This window comes from Silurus meridionalis, chromosome 11 (assembly GCF_014805685.1).
Source record: "Silurus meridionalis isolate SWU-2019-XX chromosome 11, ASM1480568v1, whole genome shotgun sequence".
NCBI classification, from domain to species: domain Eukaryota; kingdom Metazoa; phylum Chordata; class Actinopteri; order Siluriformes; family Siluridae; genus Silurus; species Silurus meridionalis.
The window spans coordinates 1,088,446-1,115,000 of record NC_060894.1 but is presented as its reverse complement, the minus strand read 5'-3'; the positions used below and the strand labels follow the sequence as shown (position 1 = coordinate 1,115,000).

At 40.1% G+C, this 26,555-nt stretch overlaps 3 protein-coding genes across 5 annotated transcripts in view; all 3 read left to right on the top strand.

Moving 5' to 3' along the window:
* rbm18 (RNA binding motif protein 18) overlaps positions 1-397 on the top strand; it is a 12,590-nt gene extending 12,193 nt beyond the window's left edge. Inside the window, exon 6 of the mRNA XM_046861218.1 lies at positions 1-397. This exon is cut by the window's left edge and continues 12 nt beyond it. Coding sequence (XP_046717174.1) covers positions 1-157 — 157 coding nt within the window. The 3' untranslated portion in view covers positions 158-397.
* A 2,895-nt stretch (positions 398-3,292) lies between these two features.
* LOC124393512 (LIM/homeobox protein Lhx6-like) lies at positions 3,293-6,728 on the top strand. Its single transcript, XM_046861405.1, has 2 exons — positions 3,293-3,634; positions 6,462-6,728. The coding sequence occupies exons 1-2, from the start codon at positions 3,557-3,559 to the stop codon at positions 6,726-6,728; spliced, it is 345 nt and encodes a 114-aa protein (XP_046717361.1). The 5' UTR covers positions 3,293-3,556.
* An 863-nt stretch (positions 6,729-7,591) lies between these two features.
* Positions 7,592-25,979, top strand: lhx6a (LIM homeobox 6a). Of its 3 annotated transcripts, none has more exons than XM_046860409.1 (7): positions 7,592-7,801; positions 10,094-10,215; positions 23,400-23,617; positions 23,731-23,831; positions 23,930-24,025; positions 24,312-24,486; positions 24,924-25,979. In XM_046860409.1, the coding sequence occupies exons 1-7, from the start codon at positions 7,646-7,648 to the stop codon at positions 25,001-25,003; spliced, it is 948 nt and encodes a 315-aa protein (XP_046716365.1). In that variant the 5' UTR covers positions 7,592-7,645; the 3' UTR covers positions 25,004-25,979. The 3 variants fall into 3 exon arrangements, with proteins under 3 accessions (XP_046716365.1, XP_046716364.1, XP_046716366.1); XM_046860408.1 differs by having other exon boundaries at positions 23,397-23,617; XM_046860410.1 differs by having other exon boundaries at positions 7,664-7,801; positions 10,094-10,220.
* Positions 25,980-26,555: the final 576 nt, after the last annotated feature.

Genomic DNA, 26,555 nt, shown 5'->3' with positions numbered 1-26,555 from the left:
GAAGATTAAAGCAATCGAGGCGAAGCTTCAGATGATGGAGGAGAACGTGGATGAGGAATACGCAGGTCCGTCTCCGTACCTCTACAACAAACCTCCAGAGAAGAAGGACAAGAGATCTCAGCCTTACCACAAACAGTTCCGCAGGTTCAGGAGATGACCTGCTGTCTCTCACACACACACACACACACACACACACACACACACACACACACAGTGTTAGGACTTCTGGTGGATAAAACACACATTAACCCTGTGTACTGTCCAGAGCGAAACATGAGGAGAAAGATGTTTGTGTGAAAACACTTCTTTCTCTTTTCTCTCTCTCTCTCTCTCTCTCTCTCTCTCTCTCTCTCTCTCTCTCTCTCTCTCTCTCTCTCTCTCTCTCTCATTTTTTCTCTCTCTCTATTTCTCTTTCTCTCTCTCTCTCTCGCTCTCTCCTTCTCTCTTTTTCTCTCTCGCTCTCTTTCTCTCTTTCTCTCTCTCGCTCTCTCCTTCTCTCTTTCTCTCTTTTTCTCTCCTCTCTCTCTCTCTCACTCTCTCTCTCTCTCTCGCTCTCTCTCGCTCTCTTTTTTCTCTCTCTCGCTCTCTTTCTCTCTCTCTTTCTCTCTCTCTCTCTCGCTCTCTCTCTCTCTCTTTTTTTCTTTCTCTCGTAATTTAGTTTTTTAATGAATATTTAAGGTTTTGTACGTTTTGTAACATATTGGAACAGTTTGTTTCTTCTGATAAAAATTTTGCTGCTTATTTGAGCTAAAATCTCTTTCATGCTTGTGTAAAAACTGCAGCAAAACTCAGCATCATCTGCATTGTGCGTTGTCTGTGTTCAATCGGATCACGTGATCATCACATCTACAGCGACGTCGAGGAGCAGCGTCACGCGGCGTTCAGATCGGCATCACGTTTTAATGTCCATTAATACAATAAACAACACGAGACCATCAACCGTCATTTATTTATTCTATTTCATTCATATCCAGAAAAAACTGTTTCATCATTCTGTTTGTTTTTACCCTGAAAAAGAAATAAAAAAGAATCAGCTTTTCACATATTCGTCAGGAGGAGTTTATTAGCGTCACACATTTCTGTATTTATGTAGAAATGCAGAACGGGAATGTCTTTATTGTTATTTAAATCGTGGAAATAATTCTTATTATCTTTTAAAATAAAAACTCATCTTTTAAGCAGTTATGGAGAATCAGTGCTTTTTTACATCCTCAGAATTTATATAAATAAATATCAACTTTAAAACCTGCCGTGTATGATATCCAAATCTGTGTTATTACGTCACAACGTTTACAAGCTTTTTTCTATTGTTTCCTTTTAACAATACACGACCAGCCCATTGCAGCGGGGGGCGTGGTCAGGGGTGTCCAGATTTGCATATTAAAATCATCTGCATTTTAAAGCGCTATTGTAGAAGCTTCTCTGCTTTAATTGCGGCTCTTATAAATCCTTTTTAATCACACACTAAACTAATGTTACTAACCGATACTATTACATCACACTGTACACGAGACCACGCACGTGCTGAGTGACGCAATAAAATAGATTTAGATTCTTTAATTCGGTTTTACGTCACATACTTTTTGTTTGTTATTTTTCTGGGGGGTTGAGGGGGTTTTGGAGGGGTCGTGATTTCCTGCGTCGCCATTTTGTGTCTGATAATTAATTTAATAACACACAAATCTCTTATTGTAATCGCGCGTGCGTGCATGCATGTGAGTTTCATTGTAATTTTATAAAGTGTGAAAAAAATGTATTATTATTAGTGTGAAAAAATGTATTATTGTTGTTATTATTATTATTATTATTATTATTATTCCAGTCCAGAGACACGTGAACACTAAAGTGTGAAGAGTCTGGAAATGATCAGGAAAAGCAGTGCTGAGTCACAGCTCCATATTTCTACACACACATACATATATTTATATTTATATACATGTATATGCGGGGAAAATATTATAAATGCGAAGTTTTATGTTGCATTATTTTAAGCATGAAACATTCCTTTTTAAAAAATCGTAATTTTATTTTTGTTATTAAATTTTTTTATGCAAATATTGTCGCATTACTGCTGCTGCTACCAGTGTAACGATTTCCACGCGACAGTGAGATTATTTGTGAAATAAGCAGAAATGATCAATATCCGAGTTGTAAAACACACACACATACACACACACACACACACACACACACACATATATATATATATATATATATGAGTCTATTTTGGCTCCTCGTGTGTCGCAAAATTAGTTTTTATATTGTAAACATTTTACATAGTAAATAAATGTTATATTCTAACAGGCGACGATCATCTGAACTAATAACCACAATGATTTTGCTCTAAAATGTGTGGGTTTGATTACAGTAAGATTTATTCTTAATCTAATCACACACAAGAGCAGAGTAGGAGGATTTCCACTGCTTTGTATTCTTGCGAATAATTCGGTTTATTTTTCTAGTCTGGATAAATCTGATCTTTTGTTACTGAACACTGAATTTGATGTCACACACATAAACACAGCAGGAATTCCAGGAGACAAAATGAGTGATAATAATGAGAAAATAAACTTTTTCGAAGTTTGTCTTTAGTGACCCGAAAAACATCACATATAAAAAAGTCAAATATATAAATATATACTACAGTATTAATATGCACGTTCCTTCATGAAATGATAAAGAGATAAATATTATAATAATACAATTAATAGTGAATCACAAAATAAGTGTGACTTTGCATATTGCATTCAATAATTAACCATAAATGTGTCGCAAAGTTGTATTATTTTATTTTTTTGTATGTTTTTAGAAACTCGTTTCTCTAATTTTCTTTCCTTTTAATTAAAAATGAACGGACTGAAGACTGGGGGTCACCATGGCAACCTGTCATACCACGTTTACGGATATTCAGCGCATTAATTGGTTAATTGGTTATTCAGTGTTAGAAGACTCGAGCGTAACAACAAAGAAAGAAAGAAAGAAAGAAAGAAAGAAAGAAAGAAAGAAAGTAAAGAAAGAAATGAGAGGATTAAAAGGCGCGTGCCTATGAGGCCCTCAACTTCTATCCACTTCCTGCAGTCAACAAGTTTATCCATCCATCCCTACAAAACAGAGGTGGTGTTGAGAGAGAGAGAGAGAGAGAGATACAGAAAGAGAGGGAAAGGGCGAGAGAAAGAAAGACACAGTGACAGAGAGAGAGAAGGAGAGAGAGAGAGAGGGGGGAGAGAAAGAGAGAGAGAGAAGGAGAGAGAGGGGGAGGGAGGAGGAGAGGAGTTGAAAGAAGAATGTTCAGTCCTAAATAACGCAGTGCAGCAGGCAAAGTGAGCGCGCGCTCCGGATCTTTTCCTTCCTTTCTTTTTTTTTTATTCTCGCGACTTTACGCAAATTTTCGGCAACGCAAAAAAGAGTAATACAATTCAAAAATTCACAGTAAAAGTTTGGCGGATTCGAGACGCAGATCTTCAGGATCTTATGGGAAAGAGCTCCACGCAGCGCGCGCTCACGGCCGGGGGACTCGCGAAAGCGCGCTCGCGCCTGCTGTCCACGCGTTTCTTTCATGTATTGGAAAAATGAGATTCTGTCCCCTCTGTCCGAGGGAAATCGAGCTCTGTCCGAGGGAATCCACTCCCAACAGGTACGTGCAATGTGTGTGTGTGTGTGTGTGTGTGTGTGTGTGTGTGTGTTTCTGTTTCTTTTCCCTCAACGCCAGTGTCAGGATTCGTCCTGTGCATTGAGTCGCGTCTCCAAAAACTCCAAAACATCTTTAAAAACAGGAGAGAAAGAAAAATCAGCCCCTGAACACACACCAGTCCGCGCGCCATAATCAAAGAGTCCTGAGTCCTCAGACGTCAAAACAAGAAGAGAGAGAGAGAGAGAGAGAGAGAGAGAGAGAGAGAGACGATCCTTTTCTTTTTCATCTACTCATGTTTTCTTCTTCTTCTCTTCATCTCTAATTGACAGTTGACATTTACTTTCCTGGACCCTCGAGTTGTTTGTTGTTATTGATTATTTTCTCTTTTTCTCAACATCCGCGTCTGCGATTATCCACAGAGGTAATGGGTGAAGTGAAGGAGGAGGAAAGAAAAATCCTTCCAGATCAAAAATAACTTCGATAAAGAGAGAGAGAGAGAGAGAGAGAGAGAGAGAGATTTTGAATTGTTTTCAAGCAATTATATAGTATGTATAAAGTGTGTGTGTGTGTGTGTGTGTGTGTGTGTGTGTGTGTGTGTGCGTGAGAGAGAGAGAGAGAGAGAGAGAGAGATGCCACATGGTGATCAGGGTGTTTGTGATGCCGCACGTTGACGTCGCCTCGCTGCTGAATTGTGTCTTTGTAGGTGATCCGTACACACACACACACGCGCGCGCGCGCGTGCACGACACAAACACACACAAACACACACACACACGCACGCACACAAACACCTACACACGCACGCGGTATACCGGGAGCGTCACGCCGCGTAGACACCCGACACCGACACCCCGACATGGTAAGCGACTTTACCGACTTTCACACGTTTCTGTTTTTTTTTTTTTTTTCTGCAGGAAAAACGGGACTCGGGAATTTTAGTAAAATTGTAAAATTCAACACGCAGGTTAAGAAAAAGCAAAACAAAAAAACAAACAATAAATGAATGGACTAAATTCAAGATTATTAAATCCGGATTACTGTTTTTTTGTTTTTTGCTGAAATCAGATATAAAATTAAAACATTTCGAATCGCGTTCGATTTTTACAACAAACATTTTTTATTTTCTTCATTTCTTTTTCAGTTTTCAGAAATTAGATGAAATTCATTTAAGAAAGAGTTTGTTATTGAGTTTGTTCATTATTAATTGTTTGATCTGTTTATTGTCAGTTGATGTAAAAATTCTGCAGACTGAAATGAAACTGTTCTGCTGCTGATTTCTGGAGTTTTAGCGTCAAATCCACGCTTTTTAAAAACCTATCAAATGTGCTGCAACTTTTTAACTTATACATAATATACTATATATGTGCATGTATATAATAAACATATAAACATGAACATATAGCTGTAAATACAATTATATACTAAACCCATCTGAGTGTAACTGCTGAACCAGGAAAAGTGTAAACGTACAAACTGTAGCTTTTATTTTATTTATTTATTATTTACAAATAATACAAATTTATTTAAAATTTGTATTATTATTTAAAACAACAAACTTATAGTTTGCAGCAGAAAGACGCTAAAATAAAATAATAAAATAAAATAAACATCACGTACGTAACTGAACTGTTTTTCCTCCTCCATCTTGTGCTCCGGTTTTTACTCGGTTTGTCTCTGACACACACACCGTCCCGATCCGCACTCACACACACACACACACACACACACACACACACGCGCACACACACACCGTCCCGATCCGCGCTCCATTTACTCAGATTTATTTATACTGTATGGATTATTTGTGCTGTGTTCTGTAATTTCTCTTACACACACACACACACACACACACACACACACACACACACACACACACACACACACACACACAAACAGGTGTGTTAAAACGATTATTGTTTTGGTTTCATTTGTTAATCTTTTGATTTAGTCATGAAGGCCACAGAATTAATAAACCAAAAAACTCAGAAATCCTGCTGTATCGCTGTGCATTATTCTTATTCTTCTTCTTCTTCTTCTTCTTCTTCTTATTATTATTATTATTATTAATACGACTTAATCCAGTGAAATTGAAAATATGTCCCTTTTGTCTCTTCCTGTCTCTTTCCTTGTTCCTCTCTTTTAATAATAATAATAATAATAATAATAATAATAATAATAATGATGATAATAATACGACTACATCCCGTGACGTTCCAAATCTCTCTCTCTCTCTCTCTCTCTCTCTCTCTCTCTCTCTCTCTCTCTCTCTCCTCTGTATAATTTGTATATTCTGAACTTTTCTCCTAACTCGCGCGCGCTCACAGATCTCAGGCTCGGGTTCGGGTTCGGTTTCGGGTTTGTTGCCCTCATTACAGTAACAAAATTGTAATAAATTTTTTGAAGGCTTGTAAGAGAAAACCAGGCCCGCGCTCCAGTCCCGACTCGACTTTATTGAGTGTGTGTGTGTGTGTGTGTGTGTGTGTGTGTGTGTGTGTGTGTGTGTTTACTCCCTGTCTCTGATCTGGGTTTGTATTGTACAATTATATTAAAAACAGTATATAAACTTTTAGTAATCCTTTTCTACTTATGCACATTGCGTGTGTGTGTGTGTGTGTGTGTGTGTGTGTGTGTGTGTGTGTGTGTGTGTGTGTGTGTGTGAATACAAATCGTTGAAGAAAGCTGTGTAATTAAGCTTTAAATTATGACGCAATAACCGAATAATATTCATTTCGCATTGTGGCTTCACGTGTTGTTTGATTTAGTTAACGCCTGTGCGCGTGTGCGTGTGTGTGTGTGTGTGTGTTTCTGTGCCCGCGCGTCCTGCGTATAGTCCCACTCCGACGGCGAATCCCAGAGGTCGGTGATGGAGAAAGAGGAGCCACGCTGCTCTCCCAGTCCTCCGTCCACGCCGTCGATCTGCTCGCCCACATCCAGCGCCTCCGCCTCCTCCGTCCCTTCCACCGGCAAGAACGTGTGCGCGAGCTGCGGCCTCGAGATCCTCGACAGGTACCTGCTCAAGGTGAGAAGGAAAAGTCATGGCGTCTACAGCTCGCTACAGACCCCCCCGTGCACGAGCTTGAGCTTCTTCTTCTTCTAGTTTTTCTTCTCCTTCTTCTTTGTGCTCAGCTCGTACATAGTGATGGTGATGATGATGATGATGGTGGTGGTGGTGAAGGTGACGGTGATGATGACAGTGGTTACGATGATGGTGCAAGATAAAGGATTGCGCGCGCTGTTTGTGATGTGATGCACTTTCTCCTGGTTGCGCGTGCACGAGGCTGTGTCGTGATCGCGCATCAGATCAGATCGGAAAGTAACGCGTTTGCATGCGTCCGTTTGCGCGCGTGCGCTTGGAGTTATGGGGTCGATCATGATTATTTTATTTATTAATTTTTGTGAGTTGTCTCTCGCAGGAACACAGCTGCGCGTGCGTGCATGCAAAGTGTTCTGATAAGACTAGTAATATGGGAGTCAGCATGCGCGTGCGTGTATTATTGTGTACATGATTATATTTTTTTGCAGCAGCGATTTAATGAACACAAAAAGCGTAAAATATGTGTAGAGTGAAATAAAATGGCGCATAAAAACTTTCATAGAGCTTTAAACAAACAGAGGGTTAAAATGCATGGGTGTGCGTGTGTGTGTGTGTGTGTGTGTTTACTCCTGTCTCTGATCTGGGTTTGTATTGTACAATTATATTAAAAACAGTATATAAACTTTTAGTAATCCTTTTCTACTTATGCACATTGCGTGTGTGTGTGTGTGTGTGTGTGTGTGTGTGTGTGTGTGTGTGTGTGTGTGTGTGTGTGAATACAAATCGTTGAAGAAAGCTGTGTAATTAAGCTTTAAATTATGACGCAATAACCGAATAATATTCATTTCGCATTGTGGCTTCACGTGTTGTTTGATTTAGTTAACGCCTGTGCGCGTGTGCGTGTGTCTGTGCGTGTGTGTTTGTGTGCCCGCGCGTCCTGCGTATAGTCCCACTCCGACGGCGAATCCCAGAGGTCGGTGATGGAGAAAGAGGAGCCACGCTGCTCTCCCAGTCCTCCGTCCACGCCGTCGATCTGCTCGCCCACATCCAGCGCCTCCGCCTCCTCCGTCCCTTCCACCGGCAAGAACGTGTGCGCGAGCTGCGGCCTCGAGATCCTCGACAGGTACCTGCTCAAGGTGAGAAGGAAAAGTCATGGCGTCTACAGCTCGCTACAGACCCCCCCGTGCACGAGCTTGAGCTTCTTCTTCTTCTAGTTTTTCTTCTCCTTCTTCTTTGTGCTCAGCTCGTACATAGTGATGGTGATGATGATGATGATGGTGGTGGTGGTGAAGGTGACGGTGATGATGACAGTGGTTACGATGATGGTGCAAGATAAAGGATTGCGCGCGCTGTTTGTGATGTGATGCACTTTCTCCTGGTTGCGCGTGCACGAGGCTGTGTCGTGATCGCGCATCAGATCAGATCGGAAAGTAACGCGTTTGCATGCGTCCGTTTGCGCGCGTGCGCTTGGAGTTATGGGGTCGATCATGATTATTTTATTTATTAATTTTTGTGAGTTGTCTCTCGCAGGAACACAGCTGCGCGTGCGTGCATGCAAAGTGTTCTGATAAGACTAGTAATATGGGAGTCAGCATGCGCGTGCGTGTATTATTGTGTACATGATTATATTTTTTTGCAGCAGCGATTTAATGAACACAAAAAGCGTAAAATATGTGTAGAGTGAAATAAAATGGCGCATAAAAACTTTCATAGAGCTTTAAACAAACAGAGGGTTAAAATGCATGGGTGTGCGTGTGTGTGTGTGTGTGTGTGGGGGGTGTTATTGTTGTGATTAGCACTAATTTAATTATGTAAAGAATTATGTAAGGGTAAAAAAATATATGAACCGACGGTGTAAATGCGCGTCACACAGCGTGTCTTTATTTGCTCCAAAAAACTGTAGTGTTTGGTAAAAGCAAAAAAAATTCCAAAACACTAGTGGATGAAAGTGTGTGTGCTATTATTAGGTTTATTAGCTGTATAACACTAGAAGCGCAGTGGCGCGTGCACGCGTGGTGCTCTGATTATAATTATGGAGCAGTGATCTAATAAATCACAGACATTTCAGAAAAAGCAGCACGAGATCCTGACAGTGTCTGTTCACTCTGTACTAAATAAAATAGTAATACACTGAAGCGTGCGTGTGGAGTGTGTGTGATTGTGCATCAGAAATAAAACACACTGAGCGCGCAGGAGGCACTTGAGGTTCTCCAGTTTTGGGTCTACAGTAAATCAAAGGTTTTTTTTTTTTTTTTAGTGTAGAAAAAATTCGATGTTGTGAGATGCGCGTGCGTGTGGATTATCAGGATTTTTCTGATGGTTATTGTTCAAAATGTCTCGTGTTTTTAATGAAAAAAAAAAGAAAAGTTTTTTTTTAAGTTAAAAAGCACAATCTCACAAGCGTGAGAGCAGCAGCACGTGCAACTTGTGTTTCTCTTTAACAAGTGATCTGCTCCAATTAACCTGTTCAAGAACAACCGAGCAGCGTCTTCACGCGCTTCCAGGATTATTATTTATTTATTTATTTATTTAACACAGAATCATATTTTCCCCAATTTCTCCTTTATAAGTACTATTCTTCAAATATCAGAGTTTCGTTTTCCACCCTCTGTTCCTGTATTCTGTATTTGTATTATTTTCGGTGAAATGTGCAGGCAAAGCGACACGAATGTTTTCACGCTAAAACACGAAACTAATTATTTTCCCCACATTATTATCAAATAAAGTGGTCAAAACAACTGCTGCATGACTCATAAAATATTTTATAATTGAATTATCATTATTATTATTTTTATTCATATTATTTTATTGTTGTTAAATCAATACTTGCACGTGCACTTAATTCTTTAGCTTCTCCACAAAAAGAAATTTGTGTTCGATTTTTTTTAATTTCCACCGTCGAAATAAATCAAATCCAGCGTTTGTCCCTCATAAGATAATCTGAGGTGTTTCTCTGGCATGGGGAAATGCAACTTTTTTAAGGAGAAGAACGCAGTATGTGAGAAAAGCGTATGTAAGCGATCAGGTTTGGAATGAAGATAAGGACTGAGGGAAAGATCTCAGCAGGACACCTGTGTTTTGATCTTCTAGACATGAGCGAATTGTGTAAAATGCGTGCAAAAAAAATGCCATTAATAGTGAAGCTGATTATTGTGCACGTGACTGAAGGCGGTTTTAGTGATACATTCTCTAATTAATAATTGGATTATTCATTCGCTATAAATGTGAATAAATTTGCACGAGCTCAAAATGCGGCGCAGGTAAAAAATGATCCGAAATCGACCACAAGCGCAGAATCATGTACCACAACCTACAGAAAATAAAATGTACACGTGCATTATTATTATTATTATTATTATTATTATTATTATTATTATTATTATTATTATTATTATTATTATTAATTTTTCTGTTCTTGTTGCTGGCAGGTAAATAATCTGATGTGGCACGTGCGATGTCTGGAGTGCTCAGTCTGCAGGACTTCACTGCGCCAACACAGCAGCTGCTACATCAAAAACAAGGAGATCTTCTGCAAAATGGATTATTTCAGGTAGGGTAAGTTTTTTTCCACTTCATCCCGAAGCCGGGCCGCTTTTCCTTTTCAGATTCCGAGGAGGAAAAAAGTTTAATTTTATGTTCCTTGAAACTTTAAACCTCTTTGGGTTTTTCTCAAACTTTGTACATTACTTTAAATGTTTAATAATAATAAAAATTTTTTAGCCCAAATAATCTAAAAAAAATTAATGTGTAAATATGGAGAATATTATAATGTATATGATTTGGGAAATGTATTGTAGACGAAGAGCATTAAAAAATATTAGTAATTATCCACACACACACACACACACACACACACACACACACACACACACACACACACACACACACACACCTATTCAATCTGTTCAGTGCAATTATTAAGTTCAATGTGTTGATTTTAATTACGTAGCGAGGAAAAAGCCAAATAATAGATTTAAATAAAATGATTACAAAAATGAGGTCAACAAAATTTTATTTCATGATTGATGATACTTTTTTTATCTTGGTGATCTTCCTGATCCAAAAGAGGAAAATTTCAGTGCTTCATGCTTCACTTAATAAACAATATAAATGATTGTATGATGTGAGAAAGCTGCTCAGAGTACCTGTAGTACCTGTAGTACCTGTAGTACCTGTAGTACCTGTGTTTGTGACCACATTGTGTTTCGTTGTTTCTTTTAAATGACTCTAAAACATTAAAGGTCCAATTTTTGACCATGTAAAGATACACAGCTGTAGAACCTTCAATACTACAGTGGTTTAGAATTGTGTTTTTTTATGAAGCTGAAATCAGTGAAACTCTGCACCATAAACAGAGTTCTGATTGGTCGTTTAATTGAATGGTGATGTTTTAGATTTGTATTTTGTCTGAATTTGCCCTGAGTATAAGAACAGATCCTTGGTGTTACACCAGATGTACTGTATGTAAAGATAAACTCACTGATAAACATTTCCTTCTTGTTGTTAGAGACTCGAGTCTGAGAGTCATATTATTCCTGCACTTAAAACGTAGACAAACGTATAAGACCACTTATAATAGAATAATTTGAGGATGTGAGGATGGGAATTGTGACCAACTGAAAGTAATAATTAGACAGACAACAAGGCTTTGACTACATTATACAACACACACACACACACACACACACACACACACACACACACACACACACAGAGCCAGCAGTGAACACATCCTCCAGTATAATAGTAATGTCATGGTGGCAGATTGTGGGGGTATTTTGATGGCATGGGGTTCGGAGTGCCGAGTGCCGAGTGAAAAGATACGAGCTGCTGTGAAATTGTCTTCAGGATGTGATGGGATGTGAGGGGTTTTGTGTGTGTGTGTGTGTGTGTGAGAGATGTGGTGATTGCAGAGGTGCAGGATGTTGGCCTGCCTTCTTCTCGGCTTGTTCCTCTTGCGGGCTGTGTGAAGTGACTGGCCGCCTTTTTACAGCTGATACTGTGTTTTTAGGGGAACATTTGTTTTCTGTGTTAGAGCCAATAATCTGAAGTGATGCTTCACATGATAGGCTGTGAATGCCGCTGGCTCTTCACGGACCGTGTTGGGGCTGGGTGCACAAACACACACACACACACACACACACACACACACACACACACACACACACACACACACATCTGTGCAGCAGTTTTGTTGGAGAAAGGCACAAGTGCTGGGTGTAGATCAGTAGTGTTCATAGGGAATGTTTTTTTGCCAGCTTTGTGTCACTTGTGTCTGTGTGTGTGTGTGTGTGTGTGTTTTCTCTTTATTCTGCATGCAATCAAAGAGGAGATAGATCAGTTTCAAATCAGCATACAGAGATAACACCGTCCTGGATTGATTTTTTTTTCTTTTTTTTTTTTTGCTGTGTGATTTGTTGATAAAAATCTTACACAACGCTGCATTAAAATCCCAAACACATGCATTTCACACACACTGCATATTAATCTTTTTTTAATCTCACTCATGTCCTTAAAGCAATTTTTTTGCACAAAAAAAAAAACATCTAAACTCAAATTAAAGCAACCCTCTGGGAATTTTGTTCTTATCACTAAAATAAAATTTAAAAAAAGCAAGAAAGGAAAACCTGGTTCCCACAGCTTCTAGCTTTCAGCCCTACGTATGTATTTAGTTTTTTTTTTACTATTTATATGGAGGCCCTTGTATACCAAGGCATCATGGGAACATTACCGGAGGCCACGCGGTGATTGACTGTGTTAGATATTCTTGCAGACAAGTAAAAAGCCGGCTGTAATAGTTTCAAGTTGTCATGCAGTCAGGCGTAAGTGAGTGAAGCTCTCTGTGAGGATCGAACCCTCAGCTCTTTGAGAAGTTTCCTTCAGCAGCTCTCAGACCTTCTCTCGGAGTGCCGCTCGGTCCTGAGATCAGGAGATAAAATGGAGTTGGTCCAAGATGTTGTCAAAAAAAAAAAAAACACTGCATGATTTTATGACTTGCAGATTCCAAAAATATGGTTCAGATACACATTAAAGCTGCAAAGTGCCAAGCATTTTGTATCTCCTGTATCTTCAATATGTTTCTTTGACCTGCAGACATGAAGATAATGAGCTTAAAAAAAGACTCAAAACTGCACAATTTTCACAATTAAACATTTTTTTGTAAAGTTTTTTTCTGACACTTTGGAGAGAAAAATCTCTTCACAGAAATCTGGATGTGACTGTAGATTTAGATGTTGATTGGATTCCTGCTCAGGTCCATCACTGGCTCCTGACTTGTTTGGGTCCAAAGAAGTCATACTTTATATTTGTTTGTTTACATGTTTACTGATAGAAATCAAGGCCAGAAATAACTGCCTTAAATATTTTTAAGGTTTTCTCATATTTTTTGAAAGTTTTTATTTTTATATTTTATTTTATTTTTTTAAAGTGTTTTTTGTTTTATTGAGCTTATGAATTTAATGCTTTTTTAATAGAAACAAATTCTAGAACATGGTGTTCATTTCTATTCGTTTGGATATGGGGTTCTGGAGTTTAAATTCCTTTATGCATGCAGCATTATTATTGATATATTTCTTTGTACATTGAGTTTCTCTATGTTTGGATATGAGGTCATAGGGTTTCTATTTCTTTCTGCATGAAATTGTAACATTTCTATTCATTTGTACAGGAGGTTCTAGCGTTTCTATTCCTTTGTGCATTGGGATTCTAGAGTTTATATTCCGCTGTACATCTAGTGTTAGAGTTGATATACTTCTTTGTACATAGAGTTCTAGAGTTTCCATTAGTTTGGATATAGGGTTCTAGAGTTTCACATTTTCCTGTGCATGGAGTTGTAAAAGTTTTTATTTATTCGTGCTTGAGGTTCTAGAGTTTTCATTCCTAAATGAGTTGGGCCGTGAGGTTTCTATTTCTTGGTGCATTGGGTTCTACAGTTTCTGTTCCTGTGTGTTTGTGGCATCCTTTTCTTTGTGCATAGGGTTCTACAACTGCATGAGGTTCTATTCTGTTGTGCACCAGACTCAGCGCTTTGTACGCATTGTTCTAAAGCATCTGTTTCTTTGTAAATGCGACTGTATTATAGAGTTCCCATTCCTTTGTGTTTGGGGTTCTAGAGCTCCTTTGTAGACATGATTCTAGATTTTTTTTTTTTGCTGTGTGATTTGTTGATAAAAATCTTACACAACGCTGCATTAAAATCCCAAACACATGCATTTCACACACACTGCATATTAATCTTTTTTTAATCTCACTCATGTCCTTAAAGCAATTTTTTTGCACAAAAAAAAACCATCTAAACTCAAATTAAAGCGACCCTCTGGGAATTTTGTTCTTATCACTAAAATAAAATTTAAAAAAAGCAAGAAAGGAAAACCTGGTTCCCACAGCTTCTAGCTTTCAGCCCTACGTATGTATTTAGGTTTTTTTTTTACTATTTATATGGAGGCCCTTGTATACCAAGGCATCATGGGAACATTACCGGAGGCCACGCGGTGATTGACTGTGTTAGATATTCTTGCAGACAAGTAAAAAGCCGGCTGTAATAGTTTCAAGTTGTCATGCAGTCAGACGTAAGTGAGTGAAGCTCTCTGTGAGGATCGAACCCTCAGCTCTTTGAGAAGTTTCCTTCAGCAGCTCTCAGACCTTCTCTCGGAGTGCCGCTCGGTCCTGAGATCAGGAGATAAAATGGAGTTGGTCCAAGATGTTGTCAAAAAAAAAAAAAACACTGCATGATTTTATGACTTGCAGATTCCAAAAATATGGTTCAGATACACATTAAAGCTGCAAAGTGGCAAGCATTTTGTATCTCCTGTATCTTCAATATGTTTCTTTGACCTGCAGACATGAAGATAATGAGCTTAAAAAAAGACTCAAAACTGCACAATTTTCACAATTAAACATTTTTTTGTAAAGTTTTTTTCTGACACTTTGGAGAAAAATCTCTTCACAGAAATCTGGATGTGACTGTAGATTTAGATGTTGATTGGATTCCTGCTCAGGTCCATCACTGGCTCCTGACTTGTTTGGGTCCAAAGAAGTCATACTTTATATTTGTTTGTTTACATGTTTACTGATAGAAATAACTGCCTTAAATATTTTTAAGGTTTTCTCATATTTTTTGAAAGTTTTTATTTCTATATTTTATTTTATTTTTTTAAAGTGTTTTTTGTTTTATTGAGCTTATGAATTTAATGCTTTTTTAATAGAAACAAATTCTAGAACATGGCATTCATTTCTATTCGTTTGGATATGGGGTTCTGGAGTTTAAATTCCTTTATGCATGCAGCATTATTATTGATATATTTCTTTGTACATTGAGTTTCTCTATGTTTGGATATGAGGTCATAGGGTTTCTATTTCTTTCTGCATGAAATTGTAACATTTCTATTCATTTGTACAGGAGGTTCTAGCGTTTCTATTCCTTTGTGCATTGGGATTCTAGAGTTTATATTCCGCTGTACATCTAGTGTTAGAGTTGATATACTTCTTTGTACATAGAGTTCTAGAGTTTCCATTAGTTTGGATATAGGGTTCTAGAGTTTCACATTTTCCTGTGCATGGAGTTGTAAAAGTTTTATTTATTCGTGCTTGAGGTTCTAGAGTTTTCATTCCTAAATGAGTTGGGCCGTGAGGTTTCTATTTCTTGGTGCATTGGGTTCTACAGTTTCTGTTCCTGTGTGTTTGTGGCATCCTTTTTCTTTGTGCATAGGGTTCTACAACTGCATGAGGTTCTATTCTGTTGTGCACCAGACTCAGCGCTTTGTACGCATTGTTCTAAAGCATCTGTTTCTTTGTAAATGCGACTGTATTATAGAGTTCCCATTCCTTTGTGTTTGGGGTTCTAGAGCTCCTTTTGTAGACATGATTCTAGATTTTTTTTTTTGCTCATCTTTCTCTTTCTTTCGCTTTCTAAATTCCTTTGTGATTGGATATTCATTGGTCTATTCTTCATGTGTGAGGTTCTAGAATCTCTTCCTGCATGTGTGCCTGGAATTCTAGAATTTTGTTTCCTCTAAGGATTAGGGTCTTCTTGCATGGATAAATCATAGCTGGTGATTCCTTTGTACACGTTAGTGTAGGAGTTTTATTCCTTTGAATGAAACATTCTAAATTTCTTGGTCCATGTGAATAATGTGATATAAATAAATCTGGAATAGGAAAACTTCATTCCAAAATGAAAAATGAGAAATTTTGGCTTTTCAGCAGGCTTACACGAAACTATGTGGCTTGGAAATGATGTGTCTCCCAGACGGAACCTGACAGACAGACACCGAAAGAAAAGAGAGAGAGAGAGAGAGAGAGAGAGAGAGAGAGAGAGAGAGAACATAAGTTCATCTGGTGTTAATCTTGAAGTGACTCTGAGCTACAGAATGTAGTAGGCAGAAATCTCTCTAAAATAATGTCTCATTAATTGGTCACACTCTTTAACGATCCCTGCAGGTAAATTAGCAGCTACTCTACATGTCCACGTTGAAGGTCTGGAGATACAGAACCTATAATCTGATGTCCTGTAGAGCGCAGTTATGTGTTTTGAGCTGAAAATCAGGAGACGTAGACGTGGATGTGTCGGTCTCTCGTCTGCGCCGGATTGACAGCTGCTCTAATCGGGTGTAATTGCAGGAAATCAGAGTGGGTTTACTCTCAGCAGCAGGGGAGGCAGGACACAGCCGAGGCTGTACCTAAGGAGGAAAAAAAAAACAAGCGAACAGGCCGAGGAGCATAAGTGGAGGGCCACACAGGAAGACAGAGATGACTTTTAATCAGACAAGGAGAAGAGGCTCGACTCGGCTCCTCACGTCTCTCCTCCACAAGTCTTCATGATGTTTTTACTGACTACTATTGTTACAGGAAACCCAAAAAAAACACTATGATGAAATGTTCCTCATTTCCTATGAAGTGATAAAATTTCACCTGAAGCCTGAATTAAGGTGGAGGATGATTTTTTATGATTAAAGTGTGTTTAGGTCGTTTCAGGAGCCTCCACATTCCACATGTGACGTGTCACATTGAGCACGTTGTCATAACTTCCTCTCAAAGTAAACAGATGGTTTCTGGAAATTATCGAACCTCACATCACACATCAGGAGTAATCCTCCAGGCTTGTACCTCCTCAGGTTTGGGTGTTTTTTCTGTTATTTTATCCAGGTTATATACCTGCTGCTCAAAACACTGCTGTCATTCAAAAGTGCACTGCTGTATTTTGCTCCTGCTGTAATGTGAGGTGATGGTGGTGGTGGTGAAGAAGGTGGTAGTTATAGATGTGCTGGTTGATTCCTCAATGCTGGTGTAGGTAGAGGAGGAAAAAGTGATAGTGGTAGTAAAAGGGGTTAATGTTAACGATAGTGATGGTGGTGTAGTTAGTGGGGACAGTGTTAATAGTAATAGTGTGGTGTAGTTAGTGGTGGTGTTGATAATGATGGTGTTGATACTGATGGTGATGATAGTGTCTTAGTGGTGGTGGTGATTATAGTGATAGTGTGGATACTGATGGTATTGGTATTGTAGTTAATGGTGGTGGTGTTGACAGGGGTGATGGTGTTGGCAGGGGTGGTGTTGATAGTGATGGTGTTAATAATGATAATCATAGTGTGGTCTTTATAGTGATAATATTGGTAGTGTAGTTAGTGGTGGTGGTGTTGATAGTGATGGTGTTTATAGTGATGATGTTGGTAGTGTAGTTAGTAGTGGTGGTGGTGGTGTTAGTGATGGTCTTGATAGTGATGATATTGGTAGTGTAGTTAGTGGTGGTGTTAATAGTTATGTTGTTGACAGTGGTGGTGTTAATGACAGTCATGGTGTGGTGTTAGTAGTGATGGTGTTGATAGTGATGGTGTTGATAGTGTAGTTAGTGTTGGGGATGTTGATACTGATGGCGTTGGTTATGTAGTTAGTGGTGGTGGTGTTTATAGTGATAGTGTTGGCAGGGGTGGTGTTAGTGATGGTGTTAAGAATGATAGTCATAGTGTGGTGTTGATAGTGATAGTATTGGTAGTGTAGTTAGTGGTGTTGGTGTTGACAGTGGTGGTGTTGATAGTCGTGGTGTTGATAGTAGTGGCATTAATAGTGGTGGCATTGATAGTTATGGTGTTGGTAGTGATAGTGTTGATAGTGGTGGTGTTGATAGTGGTGGTGTTGGTAGTGGTGGTGCTGATAGTGATAGTGTTGATAGTGGTGGTGTTGATAGTGGTGGTGTTGGTAGTGGTGGTGTTGATAGTGATGGTGTTGGTAGTAGTAGTGTTGAAAGTGATGGTTTTGGTAGTGTTGGTGCTGATACTGATGGTGTTGATAGTGATGGTGTTGATAGTGATGGTGTTGGTAGTGGTGGTGTTGATAGTGATGGTGTTGATAGTGGTGGTGTTGGTAGTGTTGGTGTTGATAGTGGTGGTGTTGATAGTGATGGTGTTGATAGTGGTGGTGTTAAAAGTGATGGTGTTGGTAGTGTTGGTGCTGATAGTGATGGTGTTGATAGTGATGGTGTTGATAGTGGTGGTGTTGAAAGTGATGTTGTTGGTAGTGTTGGTGCTGATAGTGATGGTGTTGGTAGTGGTGGTGTTGATAGTGGTGCTGTTGGTAGTGATGGTGCTGAAAGTGATGGTGTTGGTAGTGGTGGTGCTGAAAGTGATGGTGTTGATAGTGGCGGTGTTGATAGTGGTGGTGTTGGTAGTGGTGGTGTTGATAGTGATGGTGTTGGTAGTAGTAGTGTTGAAAGTGATGGTTTTGGTAGTGTTGGTGCTGATACTGATGGTGTTGATAGTGGAGGTGTTGAAAGTGATGGTGTTGGTAGTGGTGGTGTTGATAGTGATGGTGTTGATAGTGGTGGTGTTGGTAGTGTTGGTGCTGATAGTGATGGTGTTGATAGTGGTGGTGTTGATAGTGATGGTGTTGATAGTGGTGGTGTTGATAGTGATGGTGTTGATAGTGGTGGTGTTGAAAGTGATGGTGTTGGTAGTATTGGTGCTGATAGTGATGTTGTTGATAGTGATGGTGTTGATAGTGGTGGTGTTGAAAGTGATGTTGTTGGTAGTGTTGGTGCTGATAGTGATGGTGTTGGTAGTGGTGGTGTTGATAGTGGTGCTGGTGGTAGTGATGGTGCTGAAAGTGATGGTGTTGGTAGTGGTGGTGCTGAAAGTGATGGTGTTGATAGTGGTGGTGTTGATAGTGATGTTGTTGATAGTGGTGGTGTTGATAGTTGTGGTGTTGATAGTGATGGTGTTGATAGTGATGGTGTTGATAGTGGTTGTGTTGGTAGTGTTGGTGCTGATAGTGATGGTACTGTTGTTAGTGGTGGTCGAGATTTCCACATTTTTTCAAACAGTCCTCTGAAATGTATCATTACAGAGAAATTGTGTTGTTTGTGCGGTTTGGTTCTGTCAGAACCCAGTTTAGTAAAATACACAATGCCACTGAACAGCTTTGAAACCTGTTCAATGATTACAGATGTTTTTTTATGTTAAAGCAAACAAGCAGAAAGACAAAATTACATCAAACCTCTGTAAGAGTCTCTGTGCTGAGCAGAAACTATGTGGTGAAACAGAGGGTGTTCGAGGAATATTTAAGATTCTCACTCAGATTACATTAGAATTTCTAATCCCTTTTCTTTACACATTACATTCAAATTCTTTTATCAGAAGGATTTAAAATGTATATATACACTTTTAGAATTACTTTAGAATTCTTTATTCTTTTGGTTGTAGGATTTTTTATTCGTTTTGTACAGTTTTCTTGTTGTGTTGTATTCGGTGTTTTAGACGGATTTGTGAAGTTTTGTGAAGTTTCTAAGATTTCTCAACATAGCAGGTCAGTTAGCGATGGATGCTAAGTGTAATAACAGTGTAATTACAGCATTCCAAGGCTTTACTTGGTCATGTCTACACACACACACACACACACACACACACACACACACACACACACACACACACACACACACATATATATATATATATATATATATATATATATATATATATATATATATATATATATATATGTGTGTGTTGATGAAATGTTGATGTTCAAGACAGTTTTGTTTTGTTTCCACATCACCTCATCCTTCTTGATGTACAAATGTTAGCATCCAAATCAATCACTGACTAGCTTATACTCTGTGTTTTCTGGTCGCCTAGCAACAGTGTCCTAATGACTCCAACCACTTGAACAGAAGACATATTGTGCTGTGCAACGTTCTCCCAAATCTAAGGCGCAAAATTCACAGTTTTCGTTTAAATGGATCTCATTCCTGGGCTATGAATAGAAACATAACATTAGCAGTAATTTTCTGCTAAAAAATACATCACTGTAATAAAATCAGCGTTAAACAGAAAAGCATTGCATTAATCACACCAGGGTTTGGGAACCTGAGTGCGGATTAAAAATGGGAAAAATGGTTTCGTCAGGAACGTTCCAGTTGAGTTATCTGTGAGCCTGTAGACTGCAATGATGTCATTTTTTGTGAATAAAAATCCAACCCCAAACTCCCCCTTGCCCTTATCCCCACCCCCACCCCCCTACCAAGCCCTGAACAAGGGCCCCTCGGCTGCACCATTCGGCCTGCAAGCTTGGTGTCATCATTCTTGGGACGAAGGGAAACAGGAACCAGCCAAATCAGTCATCTTGATAACCCACATTTCTCTGTGGTTGGAGGAGGTGGTGTGCAACACGTTATTTACACAAGCGCTCCGTGTGCCAGAGGTGTGGTGGTGGTGGTCGATGGGTCCATGCATGTGTGTGTGTGTGTGTGTGTGTGTGTGTGTGTGTGTGTGTGTGTGTTTGTGAGAAGGTCTAAGAATTGGGGCTCCCATGCAAACCACCACCATCTGCACAGCATTAGTCTCAGCCGTTGTGCCAAACCACTCTGACCTTCTTCACAATCTCCTTCTCAACATTGACCTTCTCCACAATCTCTGTCTCAACACTGATTTTCTCCACAATCACCTTCTCAACACTGACCTTCTCTACTATGTTTTTCTCCACAATGACCTTCTCAACACCAACGTTTTCCACACTGACCTACCCCACACTAAACTCCTCCACATTGTTCTCCACCACATTAACCTTCTCCACACCAACCTTCTCCACACTGACCAGACCTGGGCATGTATAAAGTGTTTGTTCTCAGTATTATATTATAATTATAAGCCAATAAATAAATATATATTTATATAATAAAATCTATGGAATCTGTTTGATATTAATTAATTATTTATAATTAATTTGAAGACCTAAAATAAGGATTTAATTTTATAGAAACCAAGACAACACTGTTATAGGGGCCTGAAATAACCATGCCCACATCTCTAGCAAAGTGTATTTGTGTGGAGCGGGTCAGTGTGGAGGTTGGTGTGGAGGAGAACAGTGTGGGGAATTTCAGTGTGGAGGAGGTTGATGTAGAAAAGTTTGGTGTGAAAGAGGTCATTTTTGAAGTGTTCAGTGTGGAGGAGAACAGTGTGGAGAAGGGTGGTATTGAGAAGGTCAGTGTGGAGGAGGTCAGCATGGAGGAGATTGGGGTGGAGAAGGTTGGTATAGAGCAGGGGTGATTTTAGGATTTCTTTAATGGGGTGGCACAGGCGGGACCAAGAACAAGTCAGGGGTACCCATGGGAAAGGTCTTAAATAAGCGGGGCTTATTTCAGGGCTGCAAAGAATCGAACAGATCTGTCTGTCTATCTAAGTGTCCTTAAAAATGATTATATGTTTTGAAATTGCATCAGGGTTTCTGTACATCATGCTGTATGTCTGCTATTCTTCTCCGGATTTCTGTAATGCTGTTGTTTTATATTATATCTTGAAAACACTTCAATTCAATTAACTTTTATTTGTATTGCGCTTTTAACAGTGAACATCGTCTCAGAGCAGCTTTACACAGATAATGTGGTGAAAAAATGAATAAGATGTTCTTTATAAGTGTAAGTTTGTCCCTGATTTACAAGCTGGTGGAGACTGTGGTTAAGGAAAAACTCCCCGAGATGAAGAAGGAAGAAACCTTGAGAGGAACCAGACTCAAGAGGGAACCTCATCCTCATCTGGGTGCCACCAAATGTCCATTTATTACAGATAAATGATGTTGAGGTGCAGTGATGGAGATCAGAGCAAACTGTAGTCCTGAGTCAGTGTAGCAGACTGTTAAAAGAGAGAGAGAGAGAGAGAGAGAGAGAGAGAGAGAGAGAGAGAGAAGATGTGTGACAGGGATAGAAAGATGTGGATTATTAAGACTCCTTATTGTTGTATAAAAGTTACGGACACTGTGCAGCAGAACTAAAAGGGAGAACCAGAAGAAAAAACAGACATGAGGATCTCTGGGATAAGAGACGACCCACCACACCACCATCAACAAACCTGTGTGAACGTGTGAGAGTGAGGAGATGACAGCATACAAATATCCCAATTCACCAAACACTCTATAACCATGATCTCTCCAGATCTGCTTCTTTACCTCACAAACACCTACTGATTAAAGACTGAAGGACTTGAACACTGAGACTGTGTCTGAGTCCTGAACACTGATTAGAAAGTTGTTCCATAACTGTGGGGTTTATAAGAGAAACATCTGCCCCTTGCTGGAGTTTTCATTATTTGAGGTACCAACAAATAGCCTGCACCTTTTGATCTAAGTAGGTGTGGAGGATCATACTGGTACAGAAGTTCACTCAGATACTGCGGCGTGAAAGCGTTAAGTGCTTTATACGTCAGTAGTAGTGTTTTATAATCAGTGTGAGATGTAATTGGGAGCAGTGTAGATGATTAAAACAGGGGTGATGTGATCATATTTTCTAGATCTAGTGAGGACTCTTGTTGCTGCATTCTGGACTAACTGAAGCTTATTTCTGCACTTACTCCAACACCCAGACAGTAAAGCGTTACAGTAGTCTAATCTAGATGTTACAAAAGCATCAACTAGTTTTTCTACATCCTGTAACGACATCATATTTCTAATTTTAGCAATATTTCTCAGGTGAAAGAAGGCAATCCTGGTAATATTATTCACGTGAGACTCAAAGGAAAGACTCGGGTCAATAATCACACCAAGGTCTTTGACTGCTGTACACACTGAAACAGAAACACCATCCAGACATGCTACGGAATTGGAAAGTTTACTTCTAGCTGCATGTGGTCCTAGTAAAAGTACTTCCATCTTATCCGAGTTCTGTCCAAATATGTATTTTTCTGAACGTTTGTTTTGTTTTATTTTTTATGAACAATTAGACCACTTCAGAACATCATCATTATTTGGAAGACATCATGGTTTGTACTGTAGGTTTAGTTTAATATCTCAGTTCTTGCCCAAACAGCTGAGTGTGATTTCTTCACATGGTGAATATCACAATTATGTGAAGTTTTAGAAAGTTGCAACAGACTCCTAACGCTTAATCTGCTTTCGCTTAGATTTTTGGAGGTAAGCAGACATGAGGGCTCTTTTCTCATTTGTTGAGTTTAGATCCTGGTGACGTTTGAATCAGTCCGATGTTTTTGTTTGTAAGTCATAGAGACACCAGCCAATCATGGGTGTCTGTGAGCTCCGGTATGTAGAAGAAGGCAGATAGCTGTTTTCTCTGAGTTTGAAAACAATGTGGTTTCTGGATTCTTGGTTGGAAACCTATGATAAGGAAGGTACTTTGCATGAGAACAAAAATCTTAGGTTGAGACACGTAGAAATGATATGTGTGAAAGACACATGTGTAGATGAACATATATCATCTGCAGAGTATTGATGCGCCAGGCCTTGTCTCTCTCACAGTAGGTTTGGTACTAAGTGTGCCCGCTGCGGACGCCAGATCTATGCCAGCGATTGGGTGAGACGAGCTCGTGGGAACGCTTACCACCTGGCCTGCTTCGCCTGCTTCTCCTGCAAACGGCAGCTTTCCACTGGAGAGGAGTTTGGCCTGGTGGAGGAGAAGGTGTTGTGCAGGATCCACTATGACACCATGGTGGAGAACCTGAAGCGTGCGGCTGAGAGCGGTGAGTACGCTGTGTGATCACGAGCTGTGGAGAATCCTTGTATTTTAAGGGTCATTTTGAGATCTAGCATATACTGAGGGCTTGTGCTTCTCTCTCTTGAATTCTTCGTACAGGAAGTGGCCTCACTCTGGAAGGAGCCGTGCCATCAGAGCAGGACAGCCAGCCCAAACCGGCGAAACGTGCTCGCACCTCCTTCACCGCTGAGCAGCTTCAGGTACGAAGCCCTGATTCTAAAAACATGAGAATCTTTTATTACATAACACGACCAGGGTGCTTCAGGTCCGTAATGGTTTTGCGACGCTTCGTGTGCAGGTGATGCAGGCTCAGTTTGCGCAGGATAACAACCCTGACGCTCAGACGCTGCAGAAGCTAGCGGACATGACGGGGCTGAGCAGACGAGTCATACAGGTGAGACTGCTTTTACTCTCACTTCCACTGATTATCTCTCAGTTCCTTAGTTGGGCCCAGGATGTGTCTTCTGATTCATGAAGGAATAAAACGCTGTATTCATTATCAAACTGTTTTTGGATTAAGAGGAATAAAACACTTCCTGCTTCATCACAACATGCTGTTATGGATCTTTTGCGTTTTATGCCATGAAGCTCTTTACCTCTAATAGGAGGGTGGGGGATGTAATGTAAAGACAGTGTGGCAGAGAGAGGCAACTTTAACTCCTGCCCTGTTTTGTTTGCAGGTTTGGTTTCAGAATTGCCGAGCGAGACACAAAAAGCACACGCCGCAGCATGGTGGCCCTCCTCAGGCCCACCCGCAGGCACGCATGCCCCCCTCGCTGCCTGACGAGATGCATTACTCACCTTTCGGCAGCCCGGACAGAGCGCGCATGGTGGCACTGCGAGGCTACATCGACAGTGAGTGACTAATATATATATTACTAGGACTATTACTATACTTTTATTATTTAATTATTATAAATAAGTGAGCTGCTACATGAATATGACGTATCAGAACACTACGGAGAACGAGGCGTGTCCCGAGAGTCACATAGAATACAGATTAACATGGCAGAGGTAGAGCTGTGACTTTCTGGAGACAGAACAGGAAAAAAAAACGTCTGGTTTTATCTGATCTTTGTTTTTGCACTACAAAGGCGTGTGTGTGAAAGTGGCACATGGAAATCGCATCGCATCGAGAGCTGCTTCATATGTATCTTAAATGTATTGTATCGTCGACTATACTTCGAGCTGTGAAATGCATCGGCCTCAGTTATGGAGATGCACAGTCCTAGTGTGTGTGTGTGTGTGTGTGTGTGTGTGTTTGTATTAATCCCTTGTTTCTGCATTTGCAGGTCATCCGTTCTCGGTGCTGACCACACAGAGTCTCCCCCACCAGGCCATGTCTCTGCCTCAGCTGCCCCTCAGCCGCTAACCCACCCCACCACGCTGACCCCTGACCCCTCGACCCTGACCTCCTGCTCCTAACATCCGTCCTCTCTTCAGAGGTCGCCTCTGGCTGAAGGACAGCGTCACCGTCCCCGCGTGCTCTTGACCTCTGACCTCACGAGGAGACGGGGCGTTTCCCCCCTGCCCATCAGCGGACGGGATTTTCCTCACCTGCAGGCGAATCGCGCGCACACCTGTGAGCTGTTAGCGGCGGCTCAGGGACCTTGTAACGAGAAGAGCAGGATGGGAACCTGTACAGCGCACACTGAAAAGTGTTTTCATGTCGGACTGCTTGGAGAACGTTCACGCGGGATTTAAACAAAGTAAAGACCCGTAGAGAGGGACGCGGGGACGTAGCGAGAGGTTTTTTCTGAAAATAGGTTTTTCAAAACCGCTAAAACAAACGATTATTTGCTGAGTACGGAGACGATCTGTGTTCGTTCCCAAGTGTTTACATGGATCTACAGCACAGACTGCATCTCTCTCTCTCTCTCTCTCTCTCCCTCTCTCTTTCTCTGCTTCGGATGGATTTAAGCCACTTTCATCGCCTGCTAATAACATCTCCATCTCGCTCCATCCCGTGTTCAAAAAAAAGGATTCCTGCCTGAGACGTACAACGTCTGATCTGAACAACTTCACAATTTACACGTCTGATTTTTACGGTTCTGGCCGAGGATGGACGATACGATACAGAGGACAAACAAAATCACACAATACTTGAAGACGCTTATTCGAGAGGGTTGAAGTGAACTGCAGAGTCCACAGATTGAAAAAAATTCAAATAATTATTTTTTAATTGGTATAGATTAGAATCTACTCGTTACTGTCAGTAATAATGGAGTCCGTCAGTGTTATAAAAAGTCACTGTATTTACAACAAAAAAAATGTAAAGAAAATTCTACAGCCCTCATTTACGGTGGCCGAGAAGTGCAAAACACATTAACAAATCCGAAAACACGACAAGTCAGACAAACCGGAAAAGGTAGGTATAGTTTGTGAATGGAAACTTACAGATCATTGGACGAGACACCTGTCATTCAAGATATACAATTGAATGACAGGTGTCTCGTCCAATGATCGTTAAGTTTCCATTCCCTAACTGTACCTACCTTTTTTAAACTAATTTGGTTTCGGATTTGTTAATGTGTTTTGCACTTCTCGGCCACCGTACCTCATTTCAGCATGTGTTCGCTTCGTCTTCAGAGGATGTGAAGAAGCTTGAGCTTTTTTTTTGTTTTTATTAAAAGTCATAAAACGTGTAATAAAAAATGTGACAGGATATTTATCCTTTTTTTTTTTTTGATGATCAGATGTGAAGTTTCCCAGAGAGTAGAAAGAGGCGAGAAATCCAGTAAACAAAATGCGTTTCTTTTTTTGTGTCCTGATCATGTTCTGAAATGGAAGCAGATTATGTGTTTGTGTGTGTGTGTGTGTGTGTGTGTGTGTGTGTGTGTTTCTGTTGTTTGTTTTTTTTGCAGTTTTGTGTCCGTCATGCTGGTGCCTGGCTCGGCCCTGATTTGGGACTGATTGTTTTTTTT